Source organism: Eptatretus burgeri, chromosome 1 (genome assembly GCF_056783735.1).
Source record: "Eptatretus burgeri isolate ZD-2024b chromosome 1, Ebu_testis_v1, whole genome shotgun sequence".
Taxonomy (NCBI): Eukaryota; Metazoa; Chordata; class Myxini; order Myxiniformes; family Myxinidae; genus Eptatretus; species Eptatretus burgeri.
The window spans coordinates 127,772,621-127,795,120 of NC_140961.1; the positions used below are offsets into that span (position 1 = coordinate 127,772,621).

At 42.4% G+C, this 22,500-nt stretch overlaps 1 protein-coding gene across 12 annotated transcripts in view; it reads left to right on the forward strand.

Moving 5' to 3' along the window:
- The window catches only part of LOC147035384 (exocyst complex component 6B-like), a 290,908-nt gene that overhangs the window by 7,567 nt on the left and 260,841 nt on the right, over positions 1-22,500 (forward strand). For 11 of the 12 annotated variants that reach the window (XM_085897305.1, XM_085897314.1, XM_085897321.1 and 8 more), the window contains 4 exons: positions 1,334-1,381; positions 8,191-8,281; positions 15,417-15,462; positions 21,317-21,521. In XM_085897305.1, coding sequence (XP_085753431.1) covers positions 1,334-1,381; positions 8,191-8,281; positions 15,417-15,462; positions 21,317-21,521 — 390 coding nt within the window. Of the gene's footprint in view, positions 1-1,333; positions 1,382-8,190; positions 8,282-14,813; positions 14,836-15,416; positions 15,463-21,316; positions 21,522-22,500 lie in introns of those variants that run through there. The other variant, XM_085897395.1, reaches the window with a different exon arrangement.

Consider the following 22,500-nt stretch of genomic DNA (forward strand, 5'->3'; position numbering starts at 1 on the left):
GTCCCAGGTGGTGATACGGACAGGCAATTAACAGTTTCTGGCTGCGGACAGGAGCTGGCACGAAAGGGAGAGTGGGCATGGTTTGATGTGTGTGGAACATGACTGGAGACTGTGCAGCGAAGATTGTTCTCGGAAAAACCCCAATGCAGTTCATATGCAGGCTCAACTGAAAGCTGAGTGTGCATTTGCTCTGTGTCATTTGTCACTCCCTTTTATTGAATCGACCCCCACTTTAGCCGTGACACAACTAGCCCCTCTGTTCTCGGCTGCAATTGGCCTGAAGCTCAGTCTGGCCTTACACCCAAATCCTTTTGGCGTGCTTTATCCTCATGCCGGCTTTCCTGTCTGAACTTGATGCCTGATGGCCTGTCAGATTACTTTAAAATAACCTTGCAGCAAGAACTTCTGGTTGAATGGTGTGCATTAGCAGGAACGATCGTTGGGGTGGCAGATGGATGGTTGTTCTTTGCGGATAATGTGGTTTTACAGTGTGAGAGACGATCTACGGCGATGCTCACCATTAGTCAGGTGTGTGTGCGTGCATGTGTTTGTGCGCATGCATATCAATCCATTGGGACCATACTCTGTGCAGAGCGTTGGTGCTGTCTAAGTAGTCTCCTTGGCTCTTGGACACAATCCTGGACGGTTCGCCACTCCGCCACAGTGTACCACCAAGCTGGCACTCATTTTGCCAACCTCAGAAGGATGACAGGCAGTCAACCCCACCTGGTATTAATTCAACAGCTGAGTGTGTTTTGAACTCAGGATCAGAGGATCCCAAGACCACCACCCTAACCATTGAGCCAACAACAGGAGGAGGAGATTGGGACCATACTCTGTGCATAGTGTTGGTGCTGCTTAATCAGTCTACTTGGCTATTGGGCACAATCCTGGACAGGTCGCCACTCCGACACAGTATACCAGCAAGCTGGCACTCATTTTGCTGACCTCGGAAGGATGACAGGCCGAGTTAGCCCTACTTGGTATTAATTCAACAGCTGAGCGGGATTTGAACTCGGGACCCTCTGGATCGAAAGCCCGCCACTCTAATCATTAAGCCAACACCAGGCATATATGTATATGTACATGCATAATATTACTTTTCAGTTATTTTATTTTGTTGTCTGTGGAAGTATTTTGTCATTGGCTGAAATGTATGAAAATGTTGCTTTTGGATATGCAGGTATTGTTCTCTTTCAATAGCTGGATGATGCTACTGTATAATATCAATTTTCAAAAATCTTATTGCTTATATTTATTCATGTTTGTGTCGTATACTTAATAGTATCATGTGATTGGACAATTTTTTTTTTTTTTTTTTTTTTTTTTGCAGGTGCAAGTTGTTTCTACGAATCAGCAATTACAAGACTCTGGAAAGGAGGTAAAGTCCGAGAATCCTTGTGCTCTCAAAATGTTTTTTGGTTCATTTAAAGCTTGATATCGATCCATGAAGTACATGAAAAGCAATCTTGCCATGGGTGTTAGCGAGTGTGTGCAGCATGTAAGATTATATGAGTGTTGTTTGGAAGTTCGAGTTTTTTTCTGTTCTTTAATGTTATCATGAAAGTTGTATTGTGGAATGTGGATTTCCCCTTTCCCCTTCCCCTTCTTGTCTCAAGTGGAATTGTCTTCCTCACTCTATCTAATCGTGTTATCCTCTCCATTCCTATGTATTGGCAAGCCATCACAATTTAGTGTTATGTCCTATTATTCTTCGATATCTGTTCTCACTTGTTTTCCTTTCTTGTTCAACTGCACCTTTGTGCAGTTTAAGGTTCATGGAAGTGCTATATAACAGTCATTCAGACAGAGCCAATAGACAATGCCGGACATTACATCGGGCAAACATGGCTGTTGACATTGGGGGAAGTAACATCCCAGAACTGGGTGATTCTCGGTGGCACCATCTAGTGGTGCTGCTTTTCTCTCTCAAGTCATTTGGATACTTTTGTGAGAAATGTCCCTCTAGTGAGGCAATTTAGCATAACAATTGTGCATTTTGTGAGGAAAGCACCAAATTTGGCACACTCTTAGCCTTTCATATTATGAACAGATTTGGATATTGGGCCATCTCAAATTCAACCGCTGATGGCTGTGGCAGCCATTTTCCACTGCCATCAAAATTTTGAGATGGCCCAATATCCAAATCTGTTCATAATATGATAGGCTGGCTACTAGTGTGCCAAATTTGGTGCGTTCCTCACAAAATGCACAATTGTTATGCTATATTTAGCTCAGTTGCCCCACTACTCCTTTTGGAGACATATATATATATATATATATATATATATATATATATATATATATATATATATATATATATATATATATATATATATATATATATATATATATATATATATATATATATATATATATATATCAAAGAGCTGGGACACAAAATACAGAGCAGCTCGAACAGTGGCATGTGGGGAAGAAGGACACTTTGAGGAAGAATAGGTGAGAGGAAGATTGAAGAGTATGGGGATGCAGACATAGGATGAACAAGCTGGTTACAATGTCAAACAAGGCGGGCTGAAAAGAACTGGAAGAGAAAAGTGTGATTAAATGACAATAGAACAAGGAAAGACAGGTTCAGGCAGAGGAGAGAAAACGCAATAACTTGGTAAGGAGGGGGAGGACTTTTAGAGTGTTTATCAGGGTAGAAAAGACGAGTATGTGTGAGGGATGGTCCTAGGGAAGGAGGTGAAGAGCCAACTTGAATCCCAGGGGAGAATGAGTTTGAACAGGCTGAAGATGTTGGTTCCACACGTGAGAGTGATCAGATAAACTTGTGATTCTAAATATTCTCATGTAAAATAAACCTCACCAGGGAATGTTTTGCATCTGATTATGGCGTGACACAACCATTACGTTGTGGTGGGGACGCTTCACGATGTAGGCTTTTGTAGGGAGTTTTATAATTGTCGAGGCTTGTGGGGGAGCCAGAACACAACGGATCAGGCTATGAAATAGCAGAGGAAAGGGGATGGGGAGTTGCAGTGGGTGTTTAGAACAAACCAGCAGCAGGGTGGAGGGACAAAATAATGGTAAACTTTGAGGAAAAATGGACGTGGGAATAATGAGAGCAAGGGGAGGACACTGGGGGTGAACAAGCTAGATACAGCTTGACAGAGGTATGCGCTATACCGAGTGCCATTATAGTTCTATTAAGGTTTGCAGAGAGGGAAGAGGCTGCTGCCTACCTATCTGAAGAATGAGGGATGCGATGACAGAGGGTTGAGTGGTCAGCAAAAAGATCAAAAGGATTTTCCAGGGAGTCAAAAATCTCATTTATTAGGAACAGTATTCGGCCAAAGACACTGCCTTGGGGCACTCTGTCCTTGACAGGAAGGGGAACCTCACCTCTTGCCCTTGGAAAAGCTTTCTGAGTAATTGGTTGTTTTTAATTAGAGGCTGAGACTGTTTTGTCTTTGCTTATGGCAGCCAGGTTGAAAACCTTGTCCTTTTTTTTTTTTTTGTATACATAGCCGAGGCTTGTGGAAGAGTTAGTACTAGTACACTGAACAGATCAGGACATGACAAGACAAAAACAACAGTTGAGAGACAGATAGACACAAACAGCCAGGTTGAAGGCCAAGATGGAGGCAGACTTGGACAAACAATGGGTGCGGGGAAGAATGAGGAGCAGGAGAGTATGCATCGGGTGGACAAGGTGGATACAGAAGGAAACCCTCAGGAGGGAAAAGTGGAAATTTAGAAATTCGATGGGATTGGGGGGCTAACGAGGACAGAAAATATCATGGTATTGAATTGTGGACGCCCTGAGATGATGATCAGGTGTCTTGAACACCTCGTGGGAAGATTGAGATTGAAGAGAATCTGGAAGTTGGTTCCACAGGTTCCACATGGATGAAAAGTGGAACGAATGAGTGGAGGTGAGCAGTGATCCTGGATTTAGGTAGTTTAACCAGAATGGCATTGATGTTGGACTGTGGGAGGGGGAGGGGACAAAGGACAGAAAGAGAGAGGGTGCAAGCCCAAAAGGAAGTGGTAGAAGACAGACCACTGACCTGTCTGCGATGGCGTAGTGACAGACCCATAGACTCGGCTTCACTGTGGAAGATTCTAATGATCTTGAAAGCCTTTGTTTCCATAGCGTAAAGCTGAGCAAGGTATGAGGTAGGGTAGCCAGTCCAGAGTGGGAGAGTTGTACCCCATCAAGCTGTGGATGAAGGCCTTGTAGGTGGATAGGAATCCGGGTGTGCCGCGGAAGGATTTTGAATGACTGAGGATGCCCAGTTGATGTCTGACTTTCAGAGCAAACTTGAAATGTGGTTTGCCCAAGAAAGATGTGGTTTGATAGTGAGACCCAGGAGTTTGAATCACTTCCTCACCACCCCCTCTTCTGGACTTGCTTTTCTTGCTTTTTCCTCTTTCTGCAAATACTCTGCCCTTTCAGGCTGTAATCTGTGCTTTCAGAAATCCACTCGCCTACTTTTCCCATGTCAAAATGTCATGCTTGTCTCCGTTCCGTTACGCCCCCACAACCTCTCCAATTATCCATTGAATTTTAGATGTGCTTTTTCATCCAGTCCTTTGAGACTTTGCCACCACCATATCATGTATTAGTCTAGAAGCCAAAATCTGTAGCTAGCCTAGAAAATAGGTTCGCTGCTGATTTCATGTTAGAATGGTGCAACTGGTGTTTTTGAAGAGTCTAGGCATGACCAAGTCTAGTTCCACTTGTTGCCAAGTCTGCATCTGAATATTATGGCCGCCATGACAGTAATCAAAATGGCCGCCATCAGATTTAGTCTTTTTCTTACTGCAAATTGTACTAGCCAGAAATTTGTCATGATTGTGAAATACTATGTAATCTGACACGAGGAACACTATTTTGTGCTTTATTTTTGTACTGGATCACAACTTTTCACATAATTGACAACTTAAAGACGAAATTGAAAATGCACATACGAGCAACAAATGTGAAAAATAAAATGTTTAGCACTATTGATGGAGATGGGTTTACAGTCAGTCAAAGGTTATTTCAACAGCTGTCAGATTCTTTCTAACACAAAATTACGTTGCTTTGCAGAAGAGAAAACTGTTGTGAGAACACCCAAGTACAATTTTCAGAGCTATTGATCGGCTTGTACACTGAACGGGTTCCTACAAAGGGCTTTGCATCCACATGCTTTCGTGCAAGGCAGTCCATTCCATGTACATTTGCACCGTCGAGTTGAGCATGACCCACGGCATTTGCATGTCGTCAGTTCTACACAGTAAGCAGTAATAGGCTGTGCAGTCATGAGTCGCGGCTGAAATGTCTCGTTGCCATCTTTGACGACCTGTTCCCACCCACAGTTCTCAGGTGCAGGTAGATGTGGTTCAGATTCCAAGGCTCTTCTCCACACAAAAGTCTGGTAGTGCGCTCGCTTGATGTGTAGAATCAGAGCATCGCGAGTTGGAGGCAGATTCTCAATAGCTTTGGTCAGACTGAGAAACAGATCACATCTTACTCGCTGAATTGAGTTATCTTGGCCATGAGGGTCATAAAGCCTGCAGACAAATGACTCAGCATCTGCAATCACACTCTCATCAGGAATTTCCTCTTTGCCTAGGTTATTCAACAGGTGGGAGTTGTTTTGAAAGACAGCCCATCCAGAGCGCTTCGCAATTCCAGCAAACTGGCTTGTGCTGTCTGAACCTGTCACTGCATGAAATGCCAGAAGTGACTCCCTCTGCGAATCTGGGATATTGATGGAGTCAATGGGAATGTAGTGTTGCTTTTTGGGTGTCCCTGCATTCATCCAGAGAAAGGGACTGAGATGCGGCTGATAGGCAACAAGGAGAATGGGGACATCAGTGTCCCGGCTAACAACAACAGTTTGCATGTACCCCTGTTCATATACTTCCTTGGCATGGAGAAGAATGCGAGTATCAGCCTCTTCGTGCTCAGGAGATGACAAGTGTGAGACATCTCTCCCTGACGACGTCCACACTTTTGCAGGATCTGTGAAGCCTCCATTCAGTACCAGCTCCTGTTCGTGATTCTGGAACTTGTTTGTTAACTCTGTGCATAGAAAATTTGCTAAGCTAGCTTTGTTTTCATCGAGGCAGATGAGTGTATTCCATTGCCCCATGGACTGGCTTCTTGTTTGCACGTCTCTTCTGATTGCTTTCTTGCCCCGTATCCTCTGACTTAGAGCTGTTGATTTGATCGTTTTCTTCCTATACTGATCAAAGGCAAGATCAACCCTGGAGCAATAGTTGGAAAAAACATGACTAATATGATCTGCAACAGAATCTGCCCATTCACCAAGCGTTTTAGCATTCATCCTGTTCCCGAGTGCCTGGATCAGTGCCATGCCATCAATGATGGTGCATGTCGATAACGGTTCTGGAGCAATGTTTGGCAAGCCTTGCTGGAGAATCTTGCCAAGGTCAGCTTTGTTCAGAGGTAGACGTAATCTGCCATTAGGCATTGCCAATGACAGAGGAACTGCGCATATCTCTTGCTCCAGCATTTTGTTCATGTCAACGTGCTCCGGTACAGAATATTTTCTGATTCTTGAGAATGAGTCAACATATTTAGCGTCATTATATTTCTCTCTTTCTTTACAACATTCAGCTACAGTTTTCACACCAACGATAGTAGTCTTTCGAAGTGGCGTTGACTTCCTAGTTTTTGAACTGTCCTGGCAAATAAAGCATTTATTCCAGTCTACATGCTCTTCTTCTTCTCGATCCCTTGAACCCCCTGTGAGAAATCTTGCGGCTTTCATTTTTCAGTTAGTCCTGGGTAACAGAAAAAACACAGTTATGTAGTTTAGGTTCATTTTATAGCAAAGTTGTAAAATTCATTGATTGTGGTTTGTATAATCAGACATTCTAATTCGAGCCTGAACATTTCTTTAAAAATAATATAGTGAAAAACAAGTCATATTATTTTTAGAAAATGGATGGAGAAATGTTTTTTTCTATACTCCCATCAGCTCAGGCATGCTCAAAAACATGGAAATCGACCCTAATTTTGTAATTTCATGTCAATTTGCGGCTGAAATATGACGAAAAGTGTATTTAATGGCGACCATTTTGTAAACTGTCATGGCGGCCATACTATCCATATCCAGAGTTGGCAACAAGTTGATTCACGTTTCTGTGTGTCTGGACAGTCAATTTACACCTGTTGCACTATTCTAACACGGAATCAGCAGGGTCGTACACTATTCTGCATTGGGCCTCCTGACTATATGCTTTGTCATTATAATTGAGCTTTTAACCATTTTCTGAACCCGACCCCTTACTTTTTTCTTTCTGCCAACTACAACCCTACCCTTCACTTGATCACAAATGTGTTTTTTTCTTGCTCCCCTCTGGCATTCTGCCTTTTTGTCAGTCTTTTGACTCTCAACTTTCATTCCTCTTTTTTTTTCCTGCCTTTAGAGTAAACTCCCTCACCCTCTTCAATCCCACTCTTCCCTCCAGGTCTTCATAACAGCTGTTCACTACCACCTCTTATCTTCCCCCATCCAAAACCTCGATCTTTTCTACCCCCGTTAATCCACCCCAAACCCACCTCCTTCAAATTCCCTGCTTTCCTTCCTGAAAGTCCCTGTAATGTCCATCTTGTATACCCCATGTTCCCCGCCCCATCCCTCTCCCTTCCACAGATCTCCTAATGTCTCTGTTCTCCACTGTCTGCCCTTCCCTCTCTCACCCCTCTTGTCTCATGCCCCCCTTGCTGTGCATTGTGTGTTAGCTCTCTTATGAGCCTCGTCAAGGCTCATAAGATGAACTGTCATCCCAATGTTTCACAGACAGGGTGATTCATCGATGCGTGTAGCGCCCTCTCGGATGGATGTTAAACAGACGTCCTGTCTGCCAGCATCAATTGGTGGACATTAAAGATCAAATGGTGTCCTTTGCGAAGAGGCGAGCTATCGCCGGTGCCATGAACAAATTAAATATTCCTGCCCTAACCAGCAGAGGGCACTGCATCAGTTGAACATCCTTGCCCTCAGCCGATCATGCTACCCCACAGCCTTGTGCTGCATGCAAGGAAGAAGAAGAAGTTAAATCTTGTATGTATCTGCAATCTGGTTGTAAATGGATGTTTTAAGCAGATTACACACATTCATGTTGTTTGGTAACTTTTCTCTTTTTGTTATTTGTTCAAATGCCTTTTATTTCTCATGTTTTGTCTTATTTTTCTTTTTTTTCCAGATGGTGTCACGAATGGAGGAATTAAACAGGTGTTTGGTACAGCAGAGAAACATTGCCACGACGATTGACAAACTCACCTTGTGTCTCCCAGGTGTGTGACTTCTGACATGAAAGCTCGAAAGGTCTCCTGCGTGAGTCCTGCAATGCACATTTGTCAGCATAAGAATTGCTGTCTTTTATTTTTCATTCAAAAAGTTTCCCTGCAAACGCTTGTCATCCACTGTCTAACACTCAGTGTGGCAATTGTAATTAGATTTTGTTACGAAAATGGCTCGGTGGTTCGACTTTTCAACTAGAATGTCCTGTAATGCTTTAAATTAGTGCTGCCGTGATCATTTGTGCAGAAAGACCTCGTCTTCCTATCAGCCCCTGGTTTTGTGTTTTTTTTCTTTTTTCTTTTTCATCTTCAATTCAATTCCCTACCTCATGGTTGGGTGTAATAGGCTCTCCCCTGCCCCCCCCAAACCAGTTGTTTGCTTACCCTTTTACTCCTTTCCATTTTTTATTCAATGCCCAACATTGTGGTCGGCACAATGGCGACTGGAATGGCGGGCTGGTTGGTGTGTGGCATCACTTGTGGCACCCCAAGCCGGAAGGGTCATGTGACTAGCTGTGATGCGAATACGGGAGTACGAGTGATGCCACATGTAAAGCTTTTAAAAATCCCTCCCTCGAGGAATGTAGGAGCATTTGAGAGAGTGTGGACCAGCTGTCTGCAGAGGAAAGAGCTTTCTTGGGGAGTGTGAGGTGGGGGGGAGGGGGTGGTGTGTCTGGAGTCTTCGAGTCTCTGAATGGACTTGCCCCACATCGTGCCATCTCTCAGTGCCCCAAGAAGGAAAGGCATATCCCTCCAACTCTTCCTCCCCAACATTCTCACTCATGTTTACCTCCATCACCGAAGATGAAGGAGGTTTTCATCCCAGTCTGTGTCTTTGTTTGTCCGTTTGTTTGACTGTGAACAGGATATCTCAAAAAGTTGTGGATGAATCCGGATGAAATTTTGTGGACAGGGTTGGGTGTGTGTGACGAGGATGAACTGATTCGATTTTGGTGAAGATCCGGATGTGGATCCGAGAATTATTTAATTTTCAAAGTGATTCTTCACCATTGAGAGATTTGGCCAAAAACGATATGTTGCATGATATTTCAAAAATGTATTGGGCCCGATATGTTCTCATGGATCAGGCTTTACGTGGTGGAGGCATGTGCTCTACCGAGTGCCCTTCTTGTTAAAATTTGTTTTGCTCCTTCTTTCCTCATTTTTCTTTTTCCTCCTCCTCCTCTCTGCATACATTGTGTTTTTATTTATCTTTATACTCTGATCCATTTTTACTTTTGTACTTGTGTTTTTATTGTATGTTTGCAGTTTTATGTGCACTTGAGAACTTTGTGCAGAAAACAGTTGCCGCTGAACCCACCTTTCGTCACTGTTGTCGATTTTGTACATCGAACACGTAAAACAAAACTCATAATTACAACAGGTGCGACACTGACACATCGTGAATGAAAATATACACAAGAAAGGCAAATAAATATTCGATGCTTTGCCATGAGTGACTTGATACGAATGACAGCAATTTGATGAGGGAGCTCAGCTTCAAAGGATTTCAGAGTTTGCTGTTAGTCCACACACATAAAAGATTATGCCCCTTCTCCAATCTTTTGTGGATAAAATTCACTTTTGATTAAGGGTGCATTCTCTTTTTCTTTCTTTTTTTTCTTCTTTCTATTTTCGTGTGAAAAAGCTTAAGAGTATTTGTTACCATGTCGACCTCAGTGTATCAGACTTCTCAATGCCACATCGCAGCTTTTCAACAACATGTGCTGTCAATAAATCATTTCTTGAAATGTTACAGGAAACTATGTTTATAGCACCGCCTGTTATAAACATTATTTACTGCAACATTTCAAAAAATTGTCAATATAGGGTTTAAATTGTTTGACTGTGTTGATTTTATTTTCTTTGTTTAAATTCGATTTTTTTTTTTAACTTAATCTGGCTCAAGATAATGGAGGTGAGCTTTTTGTAGTTTAATTCTGCAATAAGGCCTTAGTCATTTTATTTTATAACTTGGTTTACGCAGTTCTTCAGCTAAAATGTAGGGTCGGTAGGTCGAAATATAAATATAATTTCAATTTTTAGAAATTATATATTTTAATGATTTTTTTTTTTTTGGATGTTCCATGGAAAAGACAAGGGTGGGGGGGGAATAAATATAAATCCTGGACCAGGAGGATGTAAGAAAACATTGAAGATGGAAGACCATTCAAATGCAGGATGTCCATGTTCACTGTCTGATGTGAAAAACAATAAAGAAGGATTAAAACTTGTCTTTACAATATAGTCTGGCATGTTTTTTCTTATAGAAACCTGTTGGATCATCAAACAAATTGAAACAATTCTGAGAAAATTACTGTCCAAGCCGTAGATGTGTGCGTGCACACCAGTGCATAGTGCTGGATATGATTTAAAAAAGGTGTCTACTTGGAGTCAACACACTCAAAACGGTCAATGAGAGCCATAACCAGCTCTTACTTTTCAGTGGGCATCTGATAGTACCATCTTCCCATCCACATGAGCACATCAAAGGCTGATTTCTGGTCCGTTGAAGGCTGAATATCAGCATCTCGCAGGGAAACTTTGATGTACTTGGCACCGAAATCTTTCAATATGAACAGCGGTGTACAACTTTCGATGGAAACAAAATCGGCACGATCGAGAGTCACCTGCGAGTCACCTGTTTACATTTTGGGTTTTGAAATTTTTGCACCTTCGGCGGAAAATGTATAAATATAAAAGGCTAAAAATGTGTTTTATAGTTATATTTCATTTCGGCAAATATACCGTCGGCGGATCCGTAAACCAAGTTATAAAATAACTAAGGCCTAACTTTTTTTTGTTGTTCATTAAAAAGCTGATTTGAGTATTAACATTTTATATTGTTCTTCTACTGAGAAGGTTCAGAAATTGTTGAGCAACTTTCTTTTATTGGTATAGATGTATTTCTAACAAATAACGTCTTTTCCGCTTTCTCTTTTTGACCATATTTAACCTCCGCCATCTTCGAAGATGGATGGAGGTTACTGTTTTCACCCCTTTCTGTTTGTTTGTTACTTACGAAATCTAAAGATTTCGTAAGTATATTGATGCCTTCCGTTTCTGTTTGTTTGTTTGTTTGTTTGTTTGTTTGTTTGTAGGTACGATAACTCGAGAACGGAAGAAGCTACCAATGTCAAATTACACCACGTGATTCAGGAGGGTGATTGCTAGTGCTGTTTAGATTTTGGTCAAAATCGGTAGAAGGTCAAGGTCACAGTGAGGTCAAACATAATTCCCTAAATTCACGTGGAGAAATGGAGTATTTTTGCTTCGCTCGACGTAACGAGTTCGTTTTAACTTCGATTTTAATTTTGTCTTCGGTTTTTGCGATCACTTAGGACGCTTAAAACTCGGTTGTCGAAATTCTCGTAAAAATCGGATGTTTTGGAGACGTTTTAAGATTGTATAAAAAATATTTCACTCGACGCGTCACGGGTCGTCCCATGATGCAGTGCGCTCGAGCAGACGCGTCGTTGAGTTACGTTAAGGTATAATTGCGTGGAGAAATGGAGATTTTTGCTTCGGTCGACGTTACGATTTTTGATGGTTTGATACAGAATCACCGTAGAAACTTCTGGTTTGCGTCGCTACCTTCTCTCGAGACAGCTTTTATTAGAAAAGGTCAGAGGTCAAGTTGACGATTTCGTAAGTACCAGTCTATGACTGCTTGTTTGTTTGTTTGTGAACAGTATTACGGAAAAACTCCTCAATGGATTTCGACGAAACTTGGTGGGGGGGGTGAAGTATCGTCCAAGGATCATGCCATTAAATTTTGGACTTGGTCCCCCCCCAAAAAAAAATTGTTAGAGAAAATTTTTTTTTTTTTGCATTTCTACATGTTTTAAGTGATTTCCAACCCCCCCAAAAAAAATTGTTCCCCCCCCCAAAAAAAATTGTTAGAGAATTTTTTTTTTTTGCATTTTTACATGTTTTAAGTGATTTCCAACCCTCCCCCCCCAAAAAAAAATGTTGGAGAAAAGAACGATAACTCTCAGCACTGTTGACATATTTAATGAATAAGATATAAAGTTCACTTGAGTGACCCAGCAGTATTGGCGGCGGAGGTTTTGCACTCTCTCGAGTGCTCCCCCTCCAGTTGCCTTTGAGATTGATTTGTTTCGGAGAGGTGTCCTTTTGTGAAGAGTAGGTGAGCTATCACCGGTACCCTGGCCAAATTCCCAATTCCTGCCTTAACCTTAATCAAACATCATGCTTGACCAACCGGTTCATGAAAGGCTTGGGCCAAGCTTTCCTTGGCCAACCCCACAATATCCTGAGAATAATTGTTGTCGTTAAAGAAGAAAAAGAACATTGATTGTTTTGGGGAAGGTTTACTGTCACTAATATGGGCCGAGACAGATTGATTTGGCAAGATGGTCAAAACGCGTCCATGTTGATAGGCTAATGTATGCTTCGTTTGCATAACAAAGGAACCAGATTCCTTTAAATAGTGCTGCAAAATATATTTTGAAAACTTCACAAATTATCACTTTTAATTGTCTTTCAGGAATTGGCCTTCCACCGCAAATTATTATTTGAATGGAAAAGGTTGGGAATTGCCAAAACTGTTCAGAAAAAATAAGTTTATATTCTAAACATTTATGTATTTTATGGATTTGGTACACATGTATATTGTTGCGAAGACCATGAGGGATGAACTACCTCGGGTCCCCACCAGACTCTCCGGAATTGCAGGCCGTCGCACACGAATAACTTTGTGACACGGCGGGTCGCTAATCGACCTCGAACGCCAATAACTCGGCAACGTGATTTAGGGTACTCAGTCTCATTAATCCCGCTTACCTAAAGGTCACGTTATCTAATTACCGAGGAACACGCCCTCGGTACGCAATTTCCCAAACCGGATCACCTTACCAGATCAGATGCAGCCGAGCGGAACTGCAAAGCACGTACCGGTCGGGGAATAACGTCCTGGCTAAACTTGGGTACGGGCCATGTTGGACCAATGGAAGAAAACACCAAAACGAGCTGGGAACATTTCTATACAACACATTAATTTACAACCAAGTGAGGAAGAGTATGTGGCACAGTGAATGGGGTTTTATTTTATGTACAGCAGGGGATAGCAAGGAATTTGTGGGGTGCGGCAAAAGACAACTTACAAAAGAAGGATTATCCTGACTATCTTCTACAATCTTACTTAATCTCTCTCCTTTCTTTCTTTCTTTCTTTCTTTCTTTCTTACACACACACACACACACACACACACACACACACCTAGAGAGCCAATAAAGGTGAGGATGAGCACCCTCTAAATAGTTGTTGCGGTCGGCTGACCAACGTGGCCCAGGACGCTTATGGAAGGGTAGTTGGAAAGACACTGGTGTCTATGGTGTGAGAGTGGGGAGGTGCGATGTCTGCAACGTGAGGGGTGCGGTGTCGTGCCAGAGGAAAATGGGATTGCGAGTCAGTACGTGTTCTTCTTTGTGCATCCACCGAAGATGGGATAGAGAGGAGAATAGATGTGTGAGAATGAAGATCCCCAACCTAGCTGTGAAAAGGTCTGTATGTGTAGCGTGTCCCTCCGTGAGACGCTCCACCTGAGCGTTGCCACCTTGTGATATGGTGAGTTATCTCCTGCCTGTTTATTCACCGGGGATTGGAGCAACGTGCAATCCTTAATTGTCCGCCGTCCGTGGCCAGCGGTGAGTCCGTCTGGCTTCGCGGGGGTGGCGGGACGTCAACAGCACTGCAGTCTCGGATGACGGCAGTTGCACACGGGTGATGCTCTCGAAGAAGAAGCTCCTTTTTTCAGCTCTGCGCAACCTCCTTTTATAAGCCCCAGGCGGAGTGTGGTGCGAGGACTGGAAAGCAACGCACTCTGCCCCAAATCCGGCTCATTACTGGGTCACAGCGGTCCTAGCCATGCCCTGCCAGGCTCCGGGACCGGAAACCGGCTCAGATGCCCTCCAGCTTCGGCACGGCTCGGAGTTCCTGACTTAACATGGGGAGCATGCTCCCCGAGCCGGCACCCTGGCCGCAAACGTGCACCGAGTGTAGTCTGTATGTCGGATGGCAGCAGACTTTCTCCGCCACCCACGGGCTCCATCACGAGCCAAAATGCACACCTGGGACCTGAATCAAACTCCAGGATCACCCTTCTCGTGACCCCTCCTCGTTGCTTACGGTTTTGCCATGGTCTGACGTCTGGATGAGGGCCATAACAATTCCAGAAGCTCACCCAGGACGGTACCGGTGAGATGTGGTTTAGCTATTAGTGTCTGTTGCGTGGTCAAGCATCGCATGGTGCCGAGGACAATCTTATGCCACACGGTACTCCTCAAAATAGAGTGGCGAATTGTAGTGATGTGGGTGTGGGAATATTTTTCCTGTGTGCAGGAGGTGTTTGTGGTCAAAGTGGTGAGATTTGGTGAGCGAGGTGAGGTGCCGGTTGGGAATTGGCACACAGATTTGAATGAAATAATGATGCAAATTCCTGTGTGCGGGTTGTCTTTTGTGCAACAGGGACGATCCGAACCACGGGAGGCATCGCGGTGTGCCTATTCAACAATTATCTATGAATGGTGTGTGTGCTTACATGCTTGTTGTGTACTATGGGTAAAAGGAAAGGGTTAGAGCCGGGGTCAGAGTATGAATCAGAGATATTTGTTGGACCTAACTAAGAGTCCACGCAACGCACTTCGCCCCATTAACCCACTAGACATGAGGGGAGGACTAACTACACGAAGACTAATGAAATAACTGCTTGGGGATCACTATGTTGAGTGCCATTGCCTTGGAGGCATGCGGTTTTGCAGAACCGCAACAATATTTTAGAGGTTTCCATGTTAAAATGGTAAAAAGGAATAGGTGTGAACTACTTAGTACATGACACTTTCCCCCCATTGTGACAAATGCTTGGAAATGGATGATCAATATTTGCTTTTTTTTTTTTTTTTTTTTTTTTTAAGGAAAGTAACTTTTTATTGCGTGATTATAAATTTTTTTTGAGATGTTTTAAAATATGAGGAAATGCTAATTAACGTAACCTTCCATATGGCACCCAGTTTGTGGGTTATCATAACTTTATTAGAAAGGTCATTCACTTTTATCCTTTATTGATGTGTTTGGATTGTTTATTTTTATTATTTCTTTGTTTCTGCAGTGCTGAAGATGTACAGCAGGTTGAATGATCAGATGAAAGCCAAAAGGTTGGTATAAGTTTCAAGAGTAATGTAACTATTATTTTTCTTTCGTTGCTGTGTCTAAGAATCAGAGTTGCTGAAATGTACCTGTGAAAAGCCTGAATCGGCTTCAATATCATTCATGACGCCGACGAACGGCACTCGGTAGACCACATCCCTCCGCCTGGCTGAACAGTTTACGCTTTGCATCTCATTGATCGGTCGGATCTTGATCCGGTCCTGAACCAAAATTGAATTGGCTTGTTCTTGTCACCGACCCAACTCATCCACCAAGCTTTGTCATAACTCTTCCACAATTTTTTTTGAAATGTCATGCAAAATTTCTGGTCTGGCAGCTGCTGGGCTCAACCTCATTTTGGCATCTTAAGATTTGTGGGGTTTTTTTTGGTGGATTTTGCTTGCCAAGACCACCAATTTGAAAAATGATTTTATTCGACGACTGAAAGCATTGGGCAATTTGAAATAATTAGCATAAGACAAAATGGCCACCAAAATACCAAATTTCTTCCTGACCTAATATCCAAATCGTCTTTAAGTATTTTGACGTCTCATAATCGATGTATTGTTTGTCGCGTAACGTCATTGGTGCAAGTCACTCCAAAGTCATTTATAATCTTCACCAATTCTCTGGACCCCCGTAGATGTACAGCCAGGCTGATCTGCAGTTGAGTTGGATAGTTTGTTAGTACTGATATGATCATGTTACCGATGAATGGAGCTGACAGTGTTGTCTGTTTGTTTTTGTGACAAATTATCAAGGAGATTCAGAACAGTGCTGCAAGCATATGTTGAGGCATTTTCATGGACCAGACGTGTCTTGTAGTTATTTTTTTTTCTCAAAACGAATTCCCTTGACTCCTTGACAAATCCTCTTCTTCATCCTGATAACTGCAATGTCAGTATCATATTCTTTATCTGGAATAATGCGTAGAGCCTTCGTTACCGCTTTGAAATGCCAAAATTGTTGCTCTTCCTTTTGGAGGAAAGAGCCAAAAGGTCCTCACCAAAGTATTCCGAGATTCTGGGTACCAGCATTTGACGAGATAGAACAATACCTCCATTTTCTACATACAAAGTGTGTAGTTCAAATGCGTTCCAGATTTGTGACTTGTCTTCCTTTTAAAACCCTTAACAACCTGCAATGATTCATCCAACTCTTCAGGACCCTTCTGTGCTGCCTTTACAGCAGCAATTGTGGATTTTGTGGACATAAAATTCACACAACAGTGTAAATGTTAGCACGTGTCAGCAACATGCAAATCGCTCAAAGCTCCACACGCCCTGACTTTGACTTCAGAAGCCCATTTGTCATTTCGGTCATTACATTTGTCGAGGATTTCTTTGTTCAATGACTTTACGTATCCTGTACTTTCAATTTTCTTGCAGATATAGGCCTGCTTCCATCTTGATGGATTTTGAGTGTCCTTTTGAACTTGACATTCATCTCTGCTGTCGGAAGCTGCAATTGGGAATCTCAGAGTGTCTTGCTCTTTTGGGAGGTGCAGCAGCTGTTCCTGCATATCACCATCCTCATTCCTCATGTTGGTGTTTCACAGCCCTTTCAACCTCCTTCGATGAAGATACATTTCAACACGTGCCTCAGGGGCTCGCAGAACAATACCTTTGTCACTGTCATATTGTGACTGTCGTCTCTGATTGGTGTCATCCTTGTACAGTTTACGACATCCAATTATGTCCTCTCTTCATTTAACTTGAATATTGATCAATCCTTTGATTGGAAGTTTAAATGCAACAATGATTCCAACACGAACAAAGTGGCATTCTTCCTCCATCGTGATTTGTAAAAAAACAACAAAATGAGATTCATCCCTTTTCATATTATACCTCTACTTCAGCGACAGAGATGATCTGGATTCCTCAAAAACTAGCACATTAAAGGGACACATCGGCAGTGGCGTATATACTTTGTGGCCGTCTTGAATTTATGCAAATTAGCCATGTGATACGAACAATACATCGATTGTGACCTCACACTTAGCTTGCGTGAAGAGCCGGTTGAAATGTACACTATTTAGCAGTGTCTGGATATTTGTTCAGGAGGAAATTTGGTATTTTGGTGGCCATTTTGTTGTCTGCTCATGATCTCAAATTGCTCAATGCTGACAGATATCCAGTAAAATTACTTTTGAAATTGGTGGTTTTAGGAAGCAAAAATAATATTAATAATAATAATTATTATTATTATTATAACTTAAAATGCCAAAACAACGTTATGACCTGAAAACATGATTTGGCTGCCAGACTAATCGTTTTTGGCCCCGTCTCTCAATGGTGAAGAATCACTTGAGAAATTAAACAATTCTCATATTCAGACCAGATCCGGATCTTCACCAAAATCGAATAAAGTCATCATCACACACCCAACCTGTCCACCAAATTTTGTCTGAAACCATGCACAACGTTTTGAGATGTCCTGCTCGTAGGCAGTCAGACAGGGGTGAAAACATAACCTGTGGTGGCAGAGTTAATAAAGAGGGATCATAGATACCAGTGGTATACAAGTAAGTTTAACATATCGTAATATGCTGATTGTGTGCTTCTTGTTTTGTATCATGGCGAGAGTCTGGTTGTTCTCCGAGTTTGATTCATCGTACTTGAGCCCATTTATTTTGTGCTGTGTTACTTCATGAGAAATGGTCACATCTGTGCCTGAAAAACGTCAGGTAATGGACATTTCCAACGAGAGAGATTCCAACTGAATGTCCCCAACTTTCGGTGGAACCACCATCCTCGTATCTAGTCGTGTATACATCTTCCGGTCATTATTGATCAGCAACTTGACTGCACCAGCCCGATTTTTAAAATGTGGCTACAAGAGCAGGACACAGAAGAAATGGCTTGCTTCCTCACCCCTCCAGCTCTCTCTACTGTCGATAAGACTCAAGTCACTAGCGTCGTGGAGAAATAACCACTTTCCTGAATGGGAGCATCCGAAACAACATTTGGGAAGCTTGACTTTGTAATAATAACGAGAGCGAAGTCGATTGGCATGCCATTGCAAATCCTCACACTTCGTAGGATTTCACTTTTACACCACCAAAAGCAGTTGAAAGATGGCAAAAAGTTCCTCCAGGAATGACCCAATATCAAATGTTGGGGTTGGACGGACAGACGGAACGGGGGGACTGACGGAGGGTCTGACTGACTGATGGACAGACGGGACAGACAGACGGACGGATGGAACGGGGGAACAGACGGACCGGACATATTGAACCTGAAAGGGTATAAATAAGTCTCCAGGTACTTTTTAAAAGATGCAACTGTCATTATATTTGTCATTGAAATTGGGGGGTCATTCCAAAGCCTTGATCGATTGAAGTGTGTAAGGTGGTCTCTGCTGTGTTCAACATGATGAGATGTATACTGGAAGAGATGACAATGACTTGAAAGTTTGAAGAATTATTACCTCTGCCACCAGAGGTTTGTCTGTTTGGGTGCAGGATATCTCAAAGTTGTGGACGGATTCAGGTGAAATTTGGTGTGCAGGTTGGGTGTGTGATGAGGACAAATTGATTATATTTTGGTGAAGATCCGGATCTGGATACGAGAATTTTTTTTAAGTGATCCCTCACCATTGAACGATAGGGCCAAAAACGATATATAGCATGATTTCTCAAAAAGTTGAAGACAGATTCAGATGAAACTTGGTGTTCAGTTTGTGTGTGTGTGTGTGTGTGAGATAAGGGTGAATTGATTTGATTTTGGTGAAGGTCTGAATTCAGATCCGGATATGAGAATTTATTAATTTCTAAAGTGAGTCTTCACCTTTGAGAGATTGGCCCAGAAACAATGTATCACGTGATATTTCAAAAATGTATTTGGACTGATATGGTCTTGTGGATCAGGCATTGCATGGTGTAGGTATGCGCTCGACTGAGTGCCATTCTCGTTCTGTACTGCATTGTATTCTCTCTGCAGCAACCCATGAAAAATGGGCTCACTATCATCTCAAACCAATATTGATCACCTGTTACACAGTGATCTGTAGCTGCAGTGTTTACTTTCTACAGGATGCAATGCAACAACGTGCCATCCCTGCTTTAAGAACTCCTGTCAGTCTTTTCTACAATGCACCGTCTGGTTAACCTCCGCCATCGAAGATGGACGGAGGTTACTGTTTTCACCCCTGTCTGTTTGTTTGTTTGTGAACAGTATTATGGAAAAACTCCTTGACGGATTTCGACGAAACTTGGTGGAGGGATTTGGTATGGTCCAAGGATCATGCCATTAGATTTTGGACTTGGTCCAAAGTCCAATATTGCCGCTATGGCGGCCATTTAGAAAAAAATATTTGAATTTTTGTCTTTGCATTTCTACATGTTTTAAGTGCTTTCCAACCCCAAAAAAAAATTTACAGAAAAAAAAAAATTTTCAACTTTTTTTCAAAAAAATTTCGATTTTATTTGAAAAATATTTGAATTTTTTTTGCATTTCTACATGTTTTCAGTGATTTCCAACCCCCCCCCCCAAAAAAAAATTGCTAGAGAAAAAAAAAATTTGCAACTTTTTTTTTCAAAAAAAATTTGATTTTATTTTTTTTTTTTGGCATTTTGACATGCGCGTCGATCGAGTTTAGTTTATTCAATCGTGGTTCAGTCGAGTGTGATCCGTTTTGACCTACAATGAATAGGATATCAGGTTCACTTAAGTGACCCAGCAGTATTGGTGGCGGAGGTTTTGCACTCTACTGAGTGCTCCCCCTCTGGTTTCCACTGTATTAACCAATGCCGCGTCTGCTACGCTGCTATACCCCGTGTCCTGCTCCACTCTGCTGGTTATTATTTTTTCTTTTTTTTGTACTGTATACATCGTCGAGGCTTTTGGAAGAGCTATAGCTAGTACGAGTACATTGAACAAATCGGTATGCAACAGGCCAAAAGGAACAGCAGAGGGAGGGGGTTAGCACCAACATCAGAGCCGAAGGCCAAGACAGAGGGAGCCGGACAAACAATGGGTGTGGGGAGGAATTGGGGGGGGGTGGGGCGGCAGGAGAGGATGCATGGGGTGGACAATATGGAAACAGAAAAACTCTCAGGAGGTAAAACTGGAAATTTGATAGGAGGAGGTATTTGGGTGGGGTTACTGAGGGTAGAAAACTGAGGGTTACTGTCCACCATGGGGTCCACAAACCTATATTCCACAGGGATCTCCACTCTCATACTTACCACAGGTGTCACACCAGCCTCTCCCCCGGTTCCACATCAACCTCCGCCATTTTGCACACACCAGCCTTGGTACTGGTTTTTTATGCCTTCTGTCATCTGTTGCTGGTTGACTGCTGTTTGGACCTTCAGCTTGGCCATTCACTTCTAGTGGGCTTCCCTCATTTGTCATTCAACAGCCCTTATCTTGCACATCATGGCCATTAACTGTTTAGCTTCATGTGCCTTAACCCTTCAAGTGGTGTGTATCAAATATTTTCCCAGCAATTTTAGATCACTTTATGTTTGTGCATTGGTAAGCATTGCAGCCAACACTGGGTAAGAGCCAAAACTGGGCAGCCAACATAATTTTTTTGTTGTTGTTGATTGGAAAAAACTTGTATTTGTTTTTGTTTTGCATACTCTTGAATTTCATACGCATGTAGTTCTCTTCCTGGCCCAATAGCGAAGTTCTAACTTCTGTTTCATGCATGATGATGCAAGGGATTGAAGGAAAAGCAAATAAGCGAGCTTGTGGACAATATCTTGCGATTGTTTGGCTCGTAAGAACAGACAAAGTATTGTTCTGTTGTTGCAAAGTCGCAAGTGATGATATGCTAGTCGGAAATTTCCAAGTCTGATAATATTCCACTGACCATTTATATACTTGTAATATATCCCCCCCCCATTATTTTTAGATACTATCCAGCATTGAAAACATTGGATATTCTGGAACATGAGTTTCTGCCAAAGGTGATCCAATATCGCTTCTCACGTATCATGATGGACGCACTCCCTAAACTGCGCCAGCAGATCCGTGACGTTTCGATGTCTGACCTCAAGGACTTCCTTGAGAGTATTCGTAAGCACTCTGAGCACATTGGACAGACAGCCATGAGACAGGTGGGCGCACGCACTACATTTCTGCACGCAAGATTAAAAAACAAAAACCCTGTAATGCGAACCTTGAAGGAATGTGAAGTTGCCACCTGAACTTATAAATGAACTGGAATATGGCAGGTTTTGGAGTCAAGGGGTTCAGAAACAAACCATTAACTTATCAAAATGCAGAGTTTGTGCAAAATGTACCACACACTTAGCAGAATAAATCAGTGTCAATGTGTAGGTGTGATCATTTATTGTTTATTTATTGGTAAATATCATGCATCACATTATCAAATTACACAGAAGATAAACTGAGGTGGTTGTGGTGAAAGTTTTACATAATGTTGTGGTTATGGTATTTGCAGCCAAGATTTGTAAAAAATTGCCTTTTGTTTTCTTATCCCTCATTGAATTCAAATGAATTAGTCACTCAGTCTGGTTGTGATATTTATTTGCATCTACCTGGATACTTTCCTTTGGTTATTGTTCGTCATGTTCAAAAGAAAATGGACGGGCTCGCGACTCCCGGGGTCTTGGACGGGCAGGCGGCCCACGGGGTTGCTGACAGGCTGACGACGCTTGGGGTCGCCGAGTTTTACTGTGACTTGTAATTACCACCTCCTCCCATCAGTCGTGGCCTGACAGGATACGTATTTGCACTGAGAGAATTGGTCCTCCTGAATCCCGAGGACAATTGTTTTATCACAGCATATAACCTTATTGTGCAAACTCTCGAGTACAACCATGCTTACGTGTGTGCACGCACACATGAAAAGTATGGTCAGTGAGGCGGTGAAGCCGTCCGTCAGTCCATGAAGACTATATGCCTATTAATCGTGTCCTGTTTGCATGTTAAATCCCCAAGACCCTCAAGGCACCGAAGATCCAAAAAACCCTGAAGACCCTTTCGACCTCTTGTACCCTTCAGACAGATAAGACAGCTTAGACCCTTGACCATTCAGACTTCTTGGACCTTCTTGTATCACAAATAAATTTG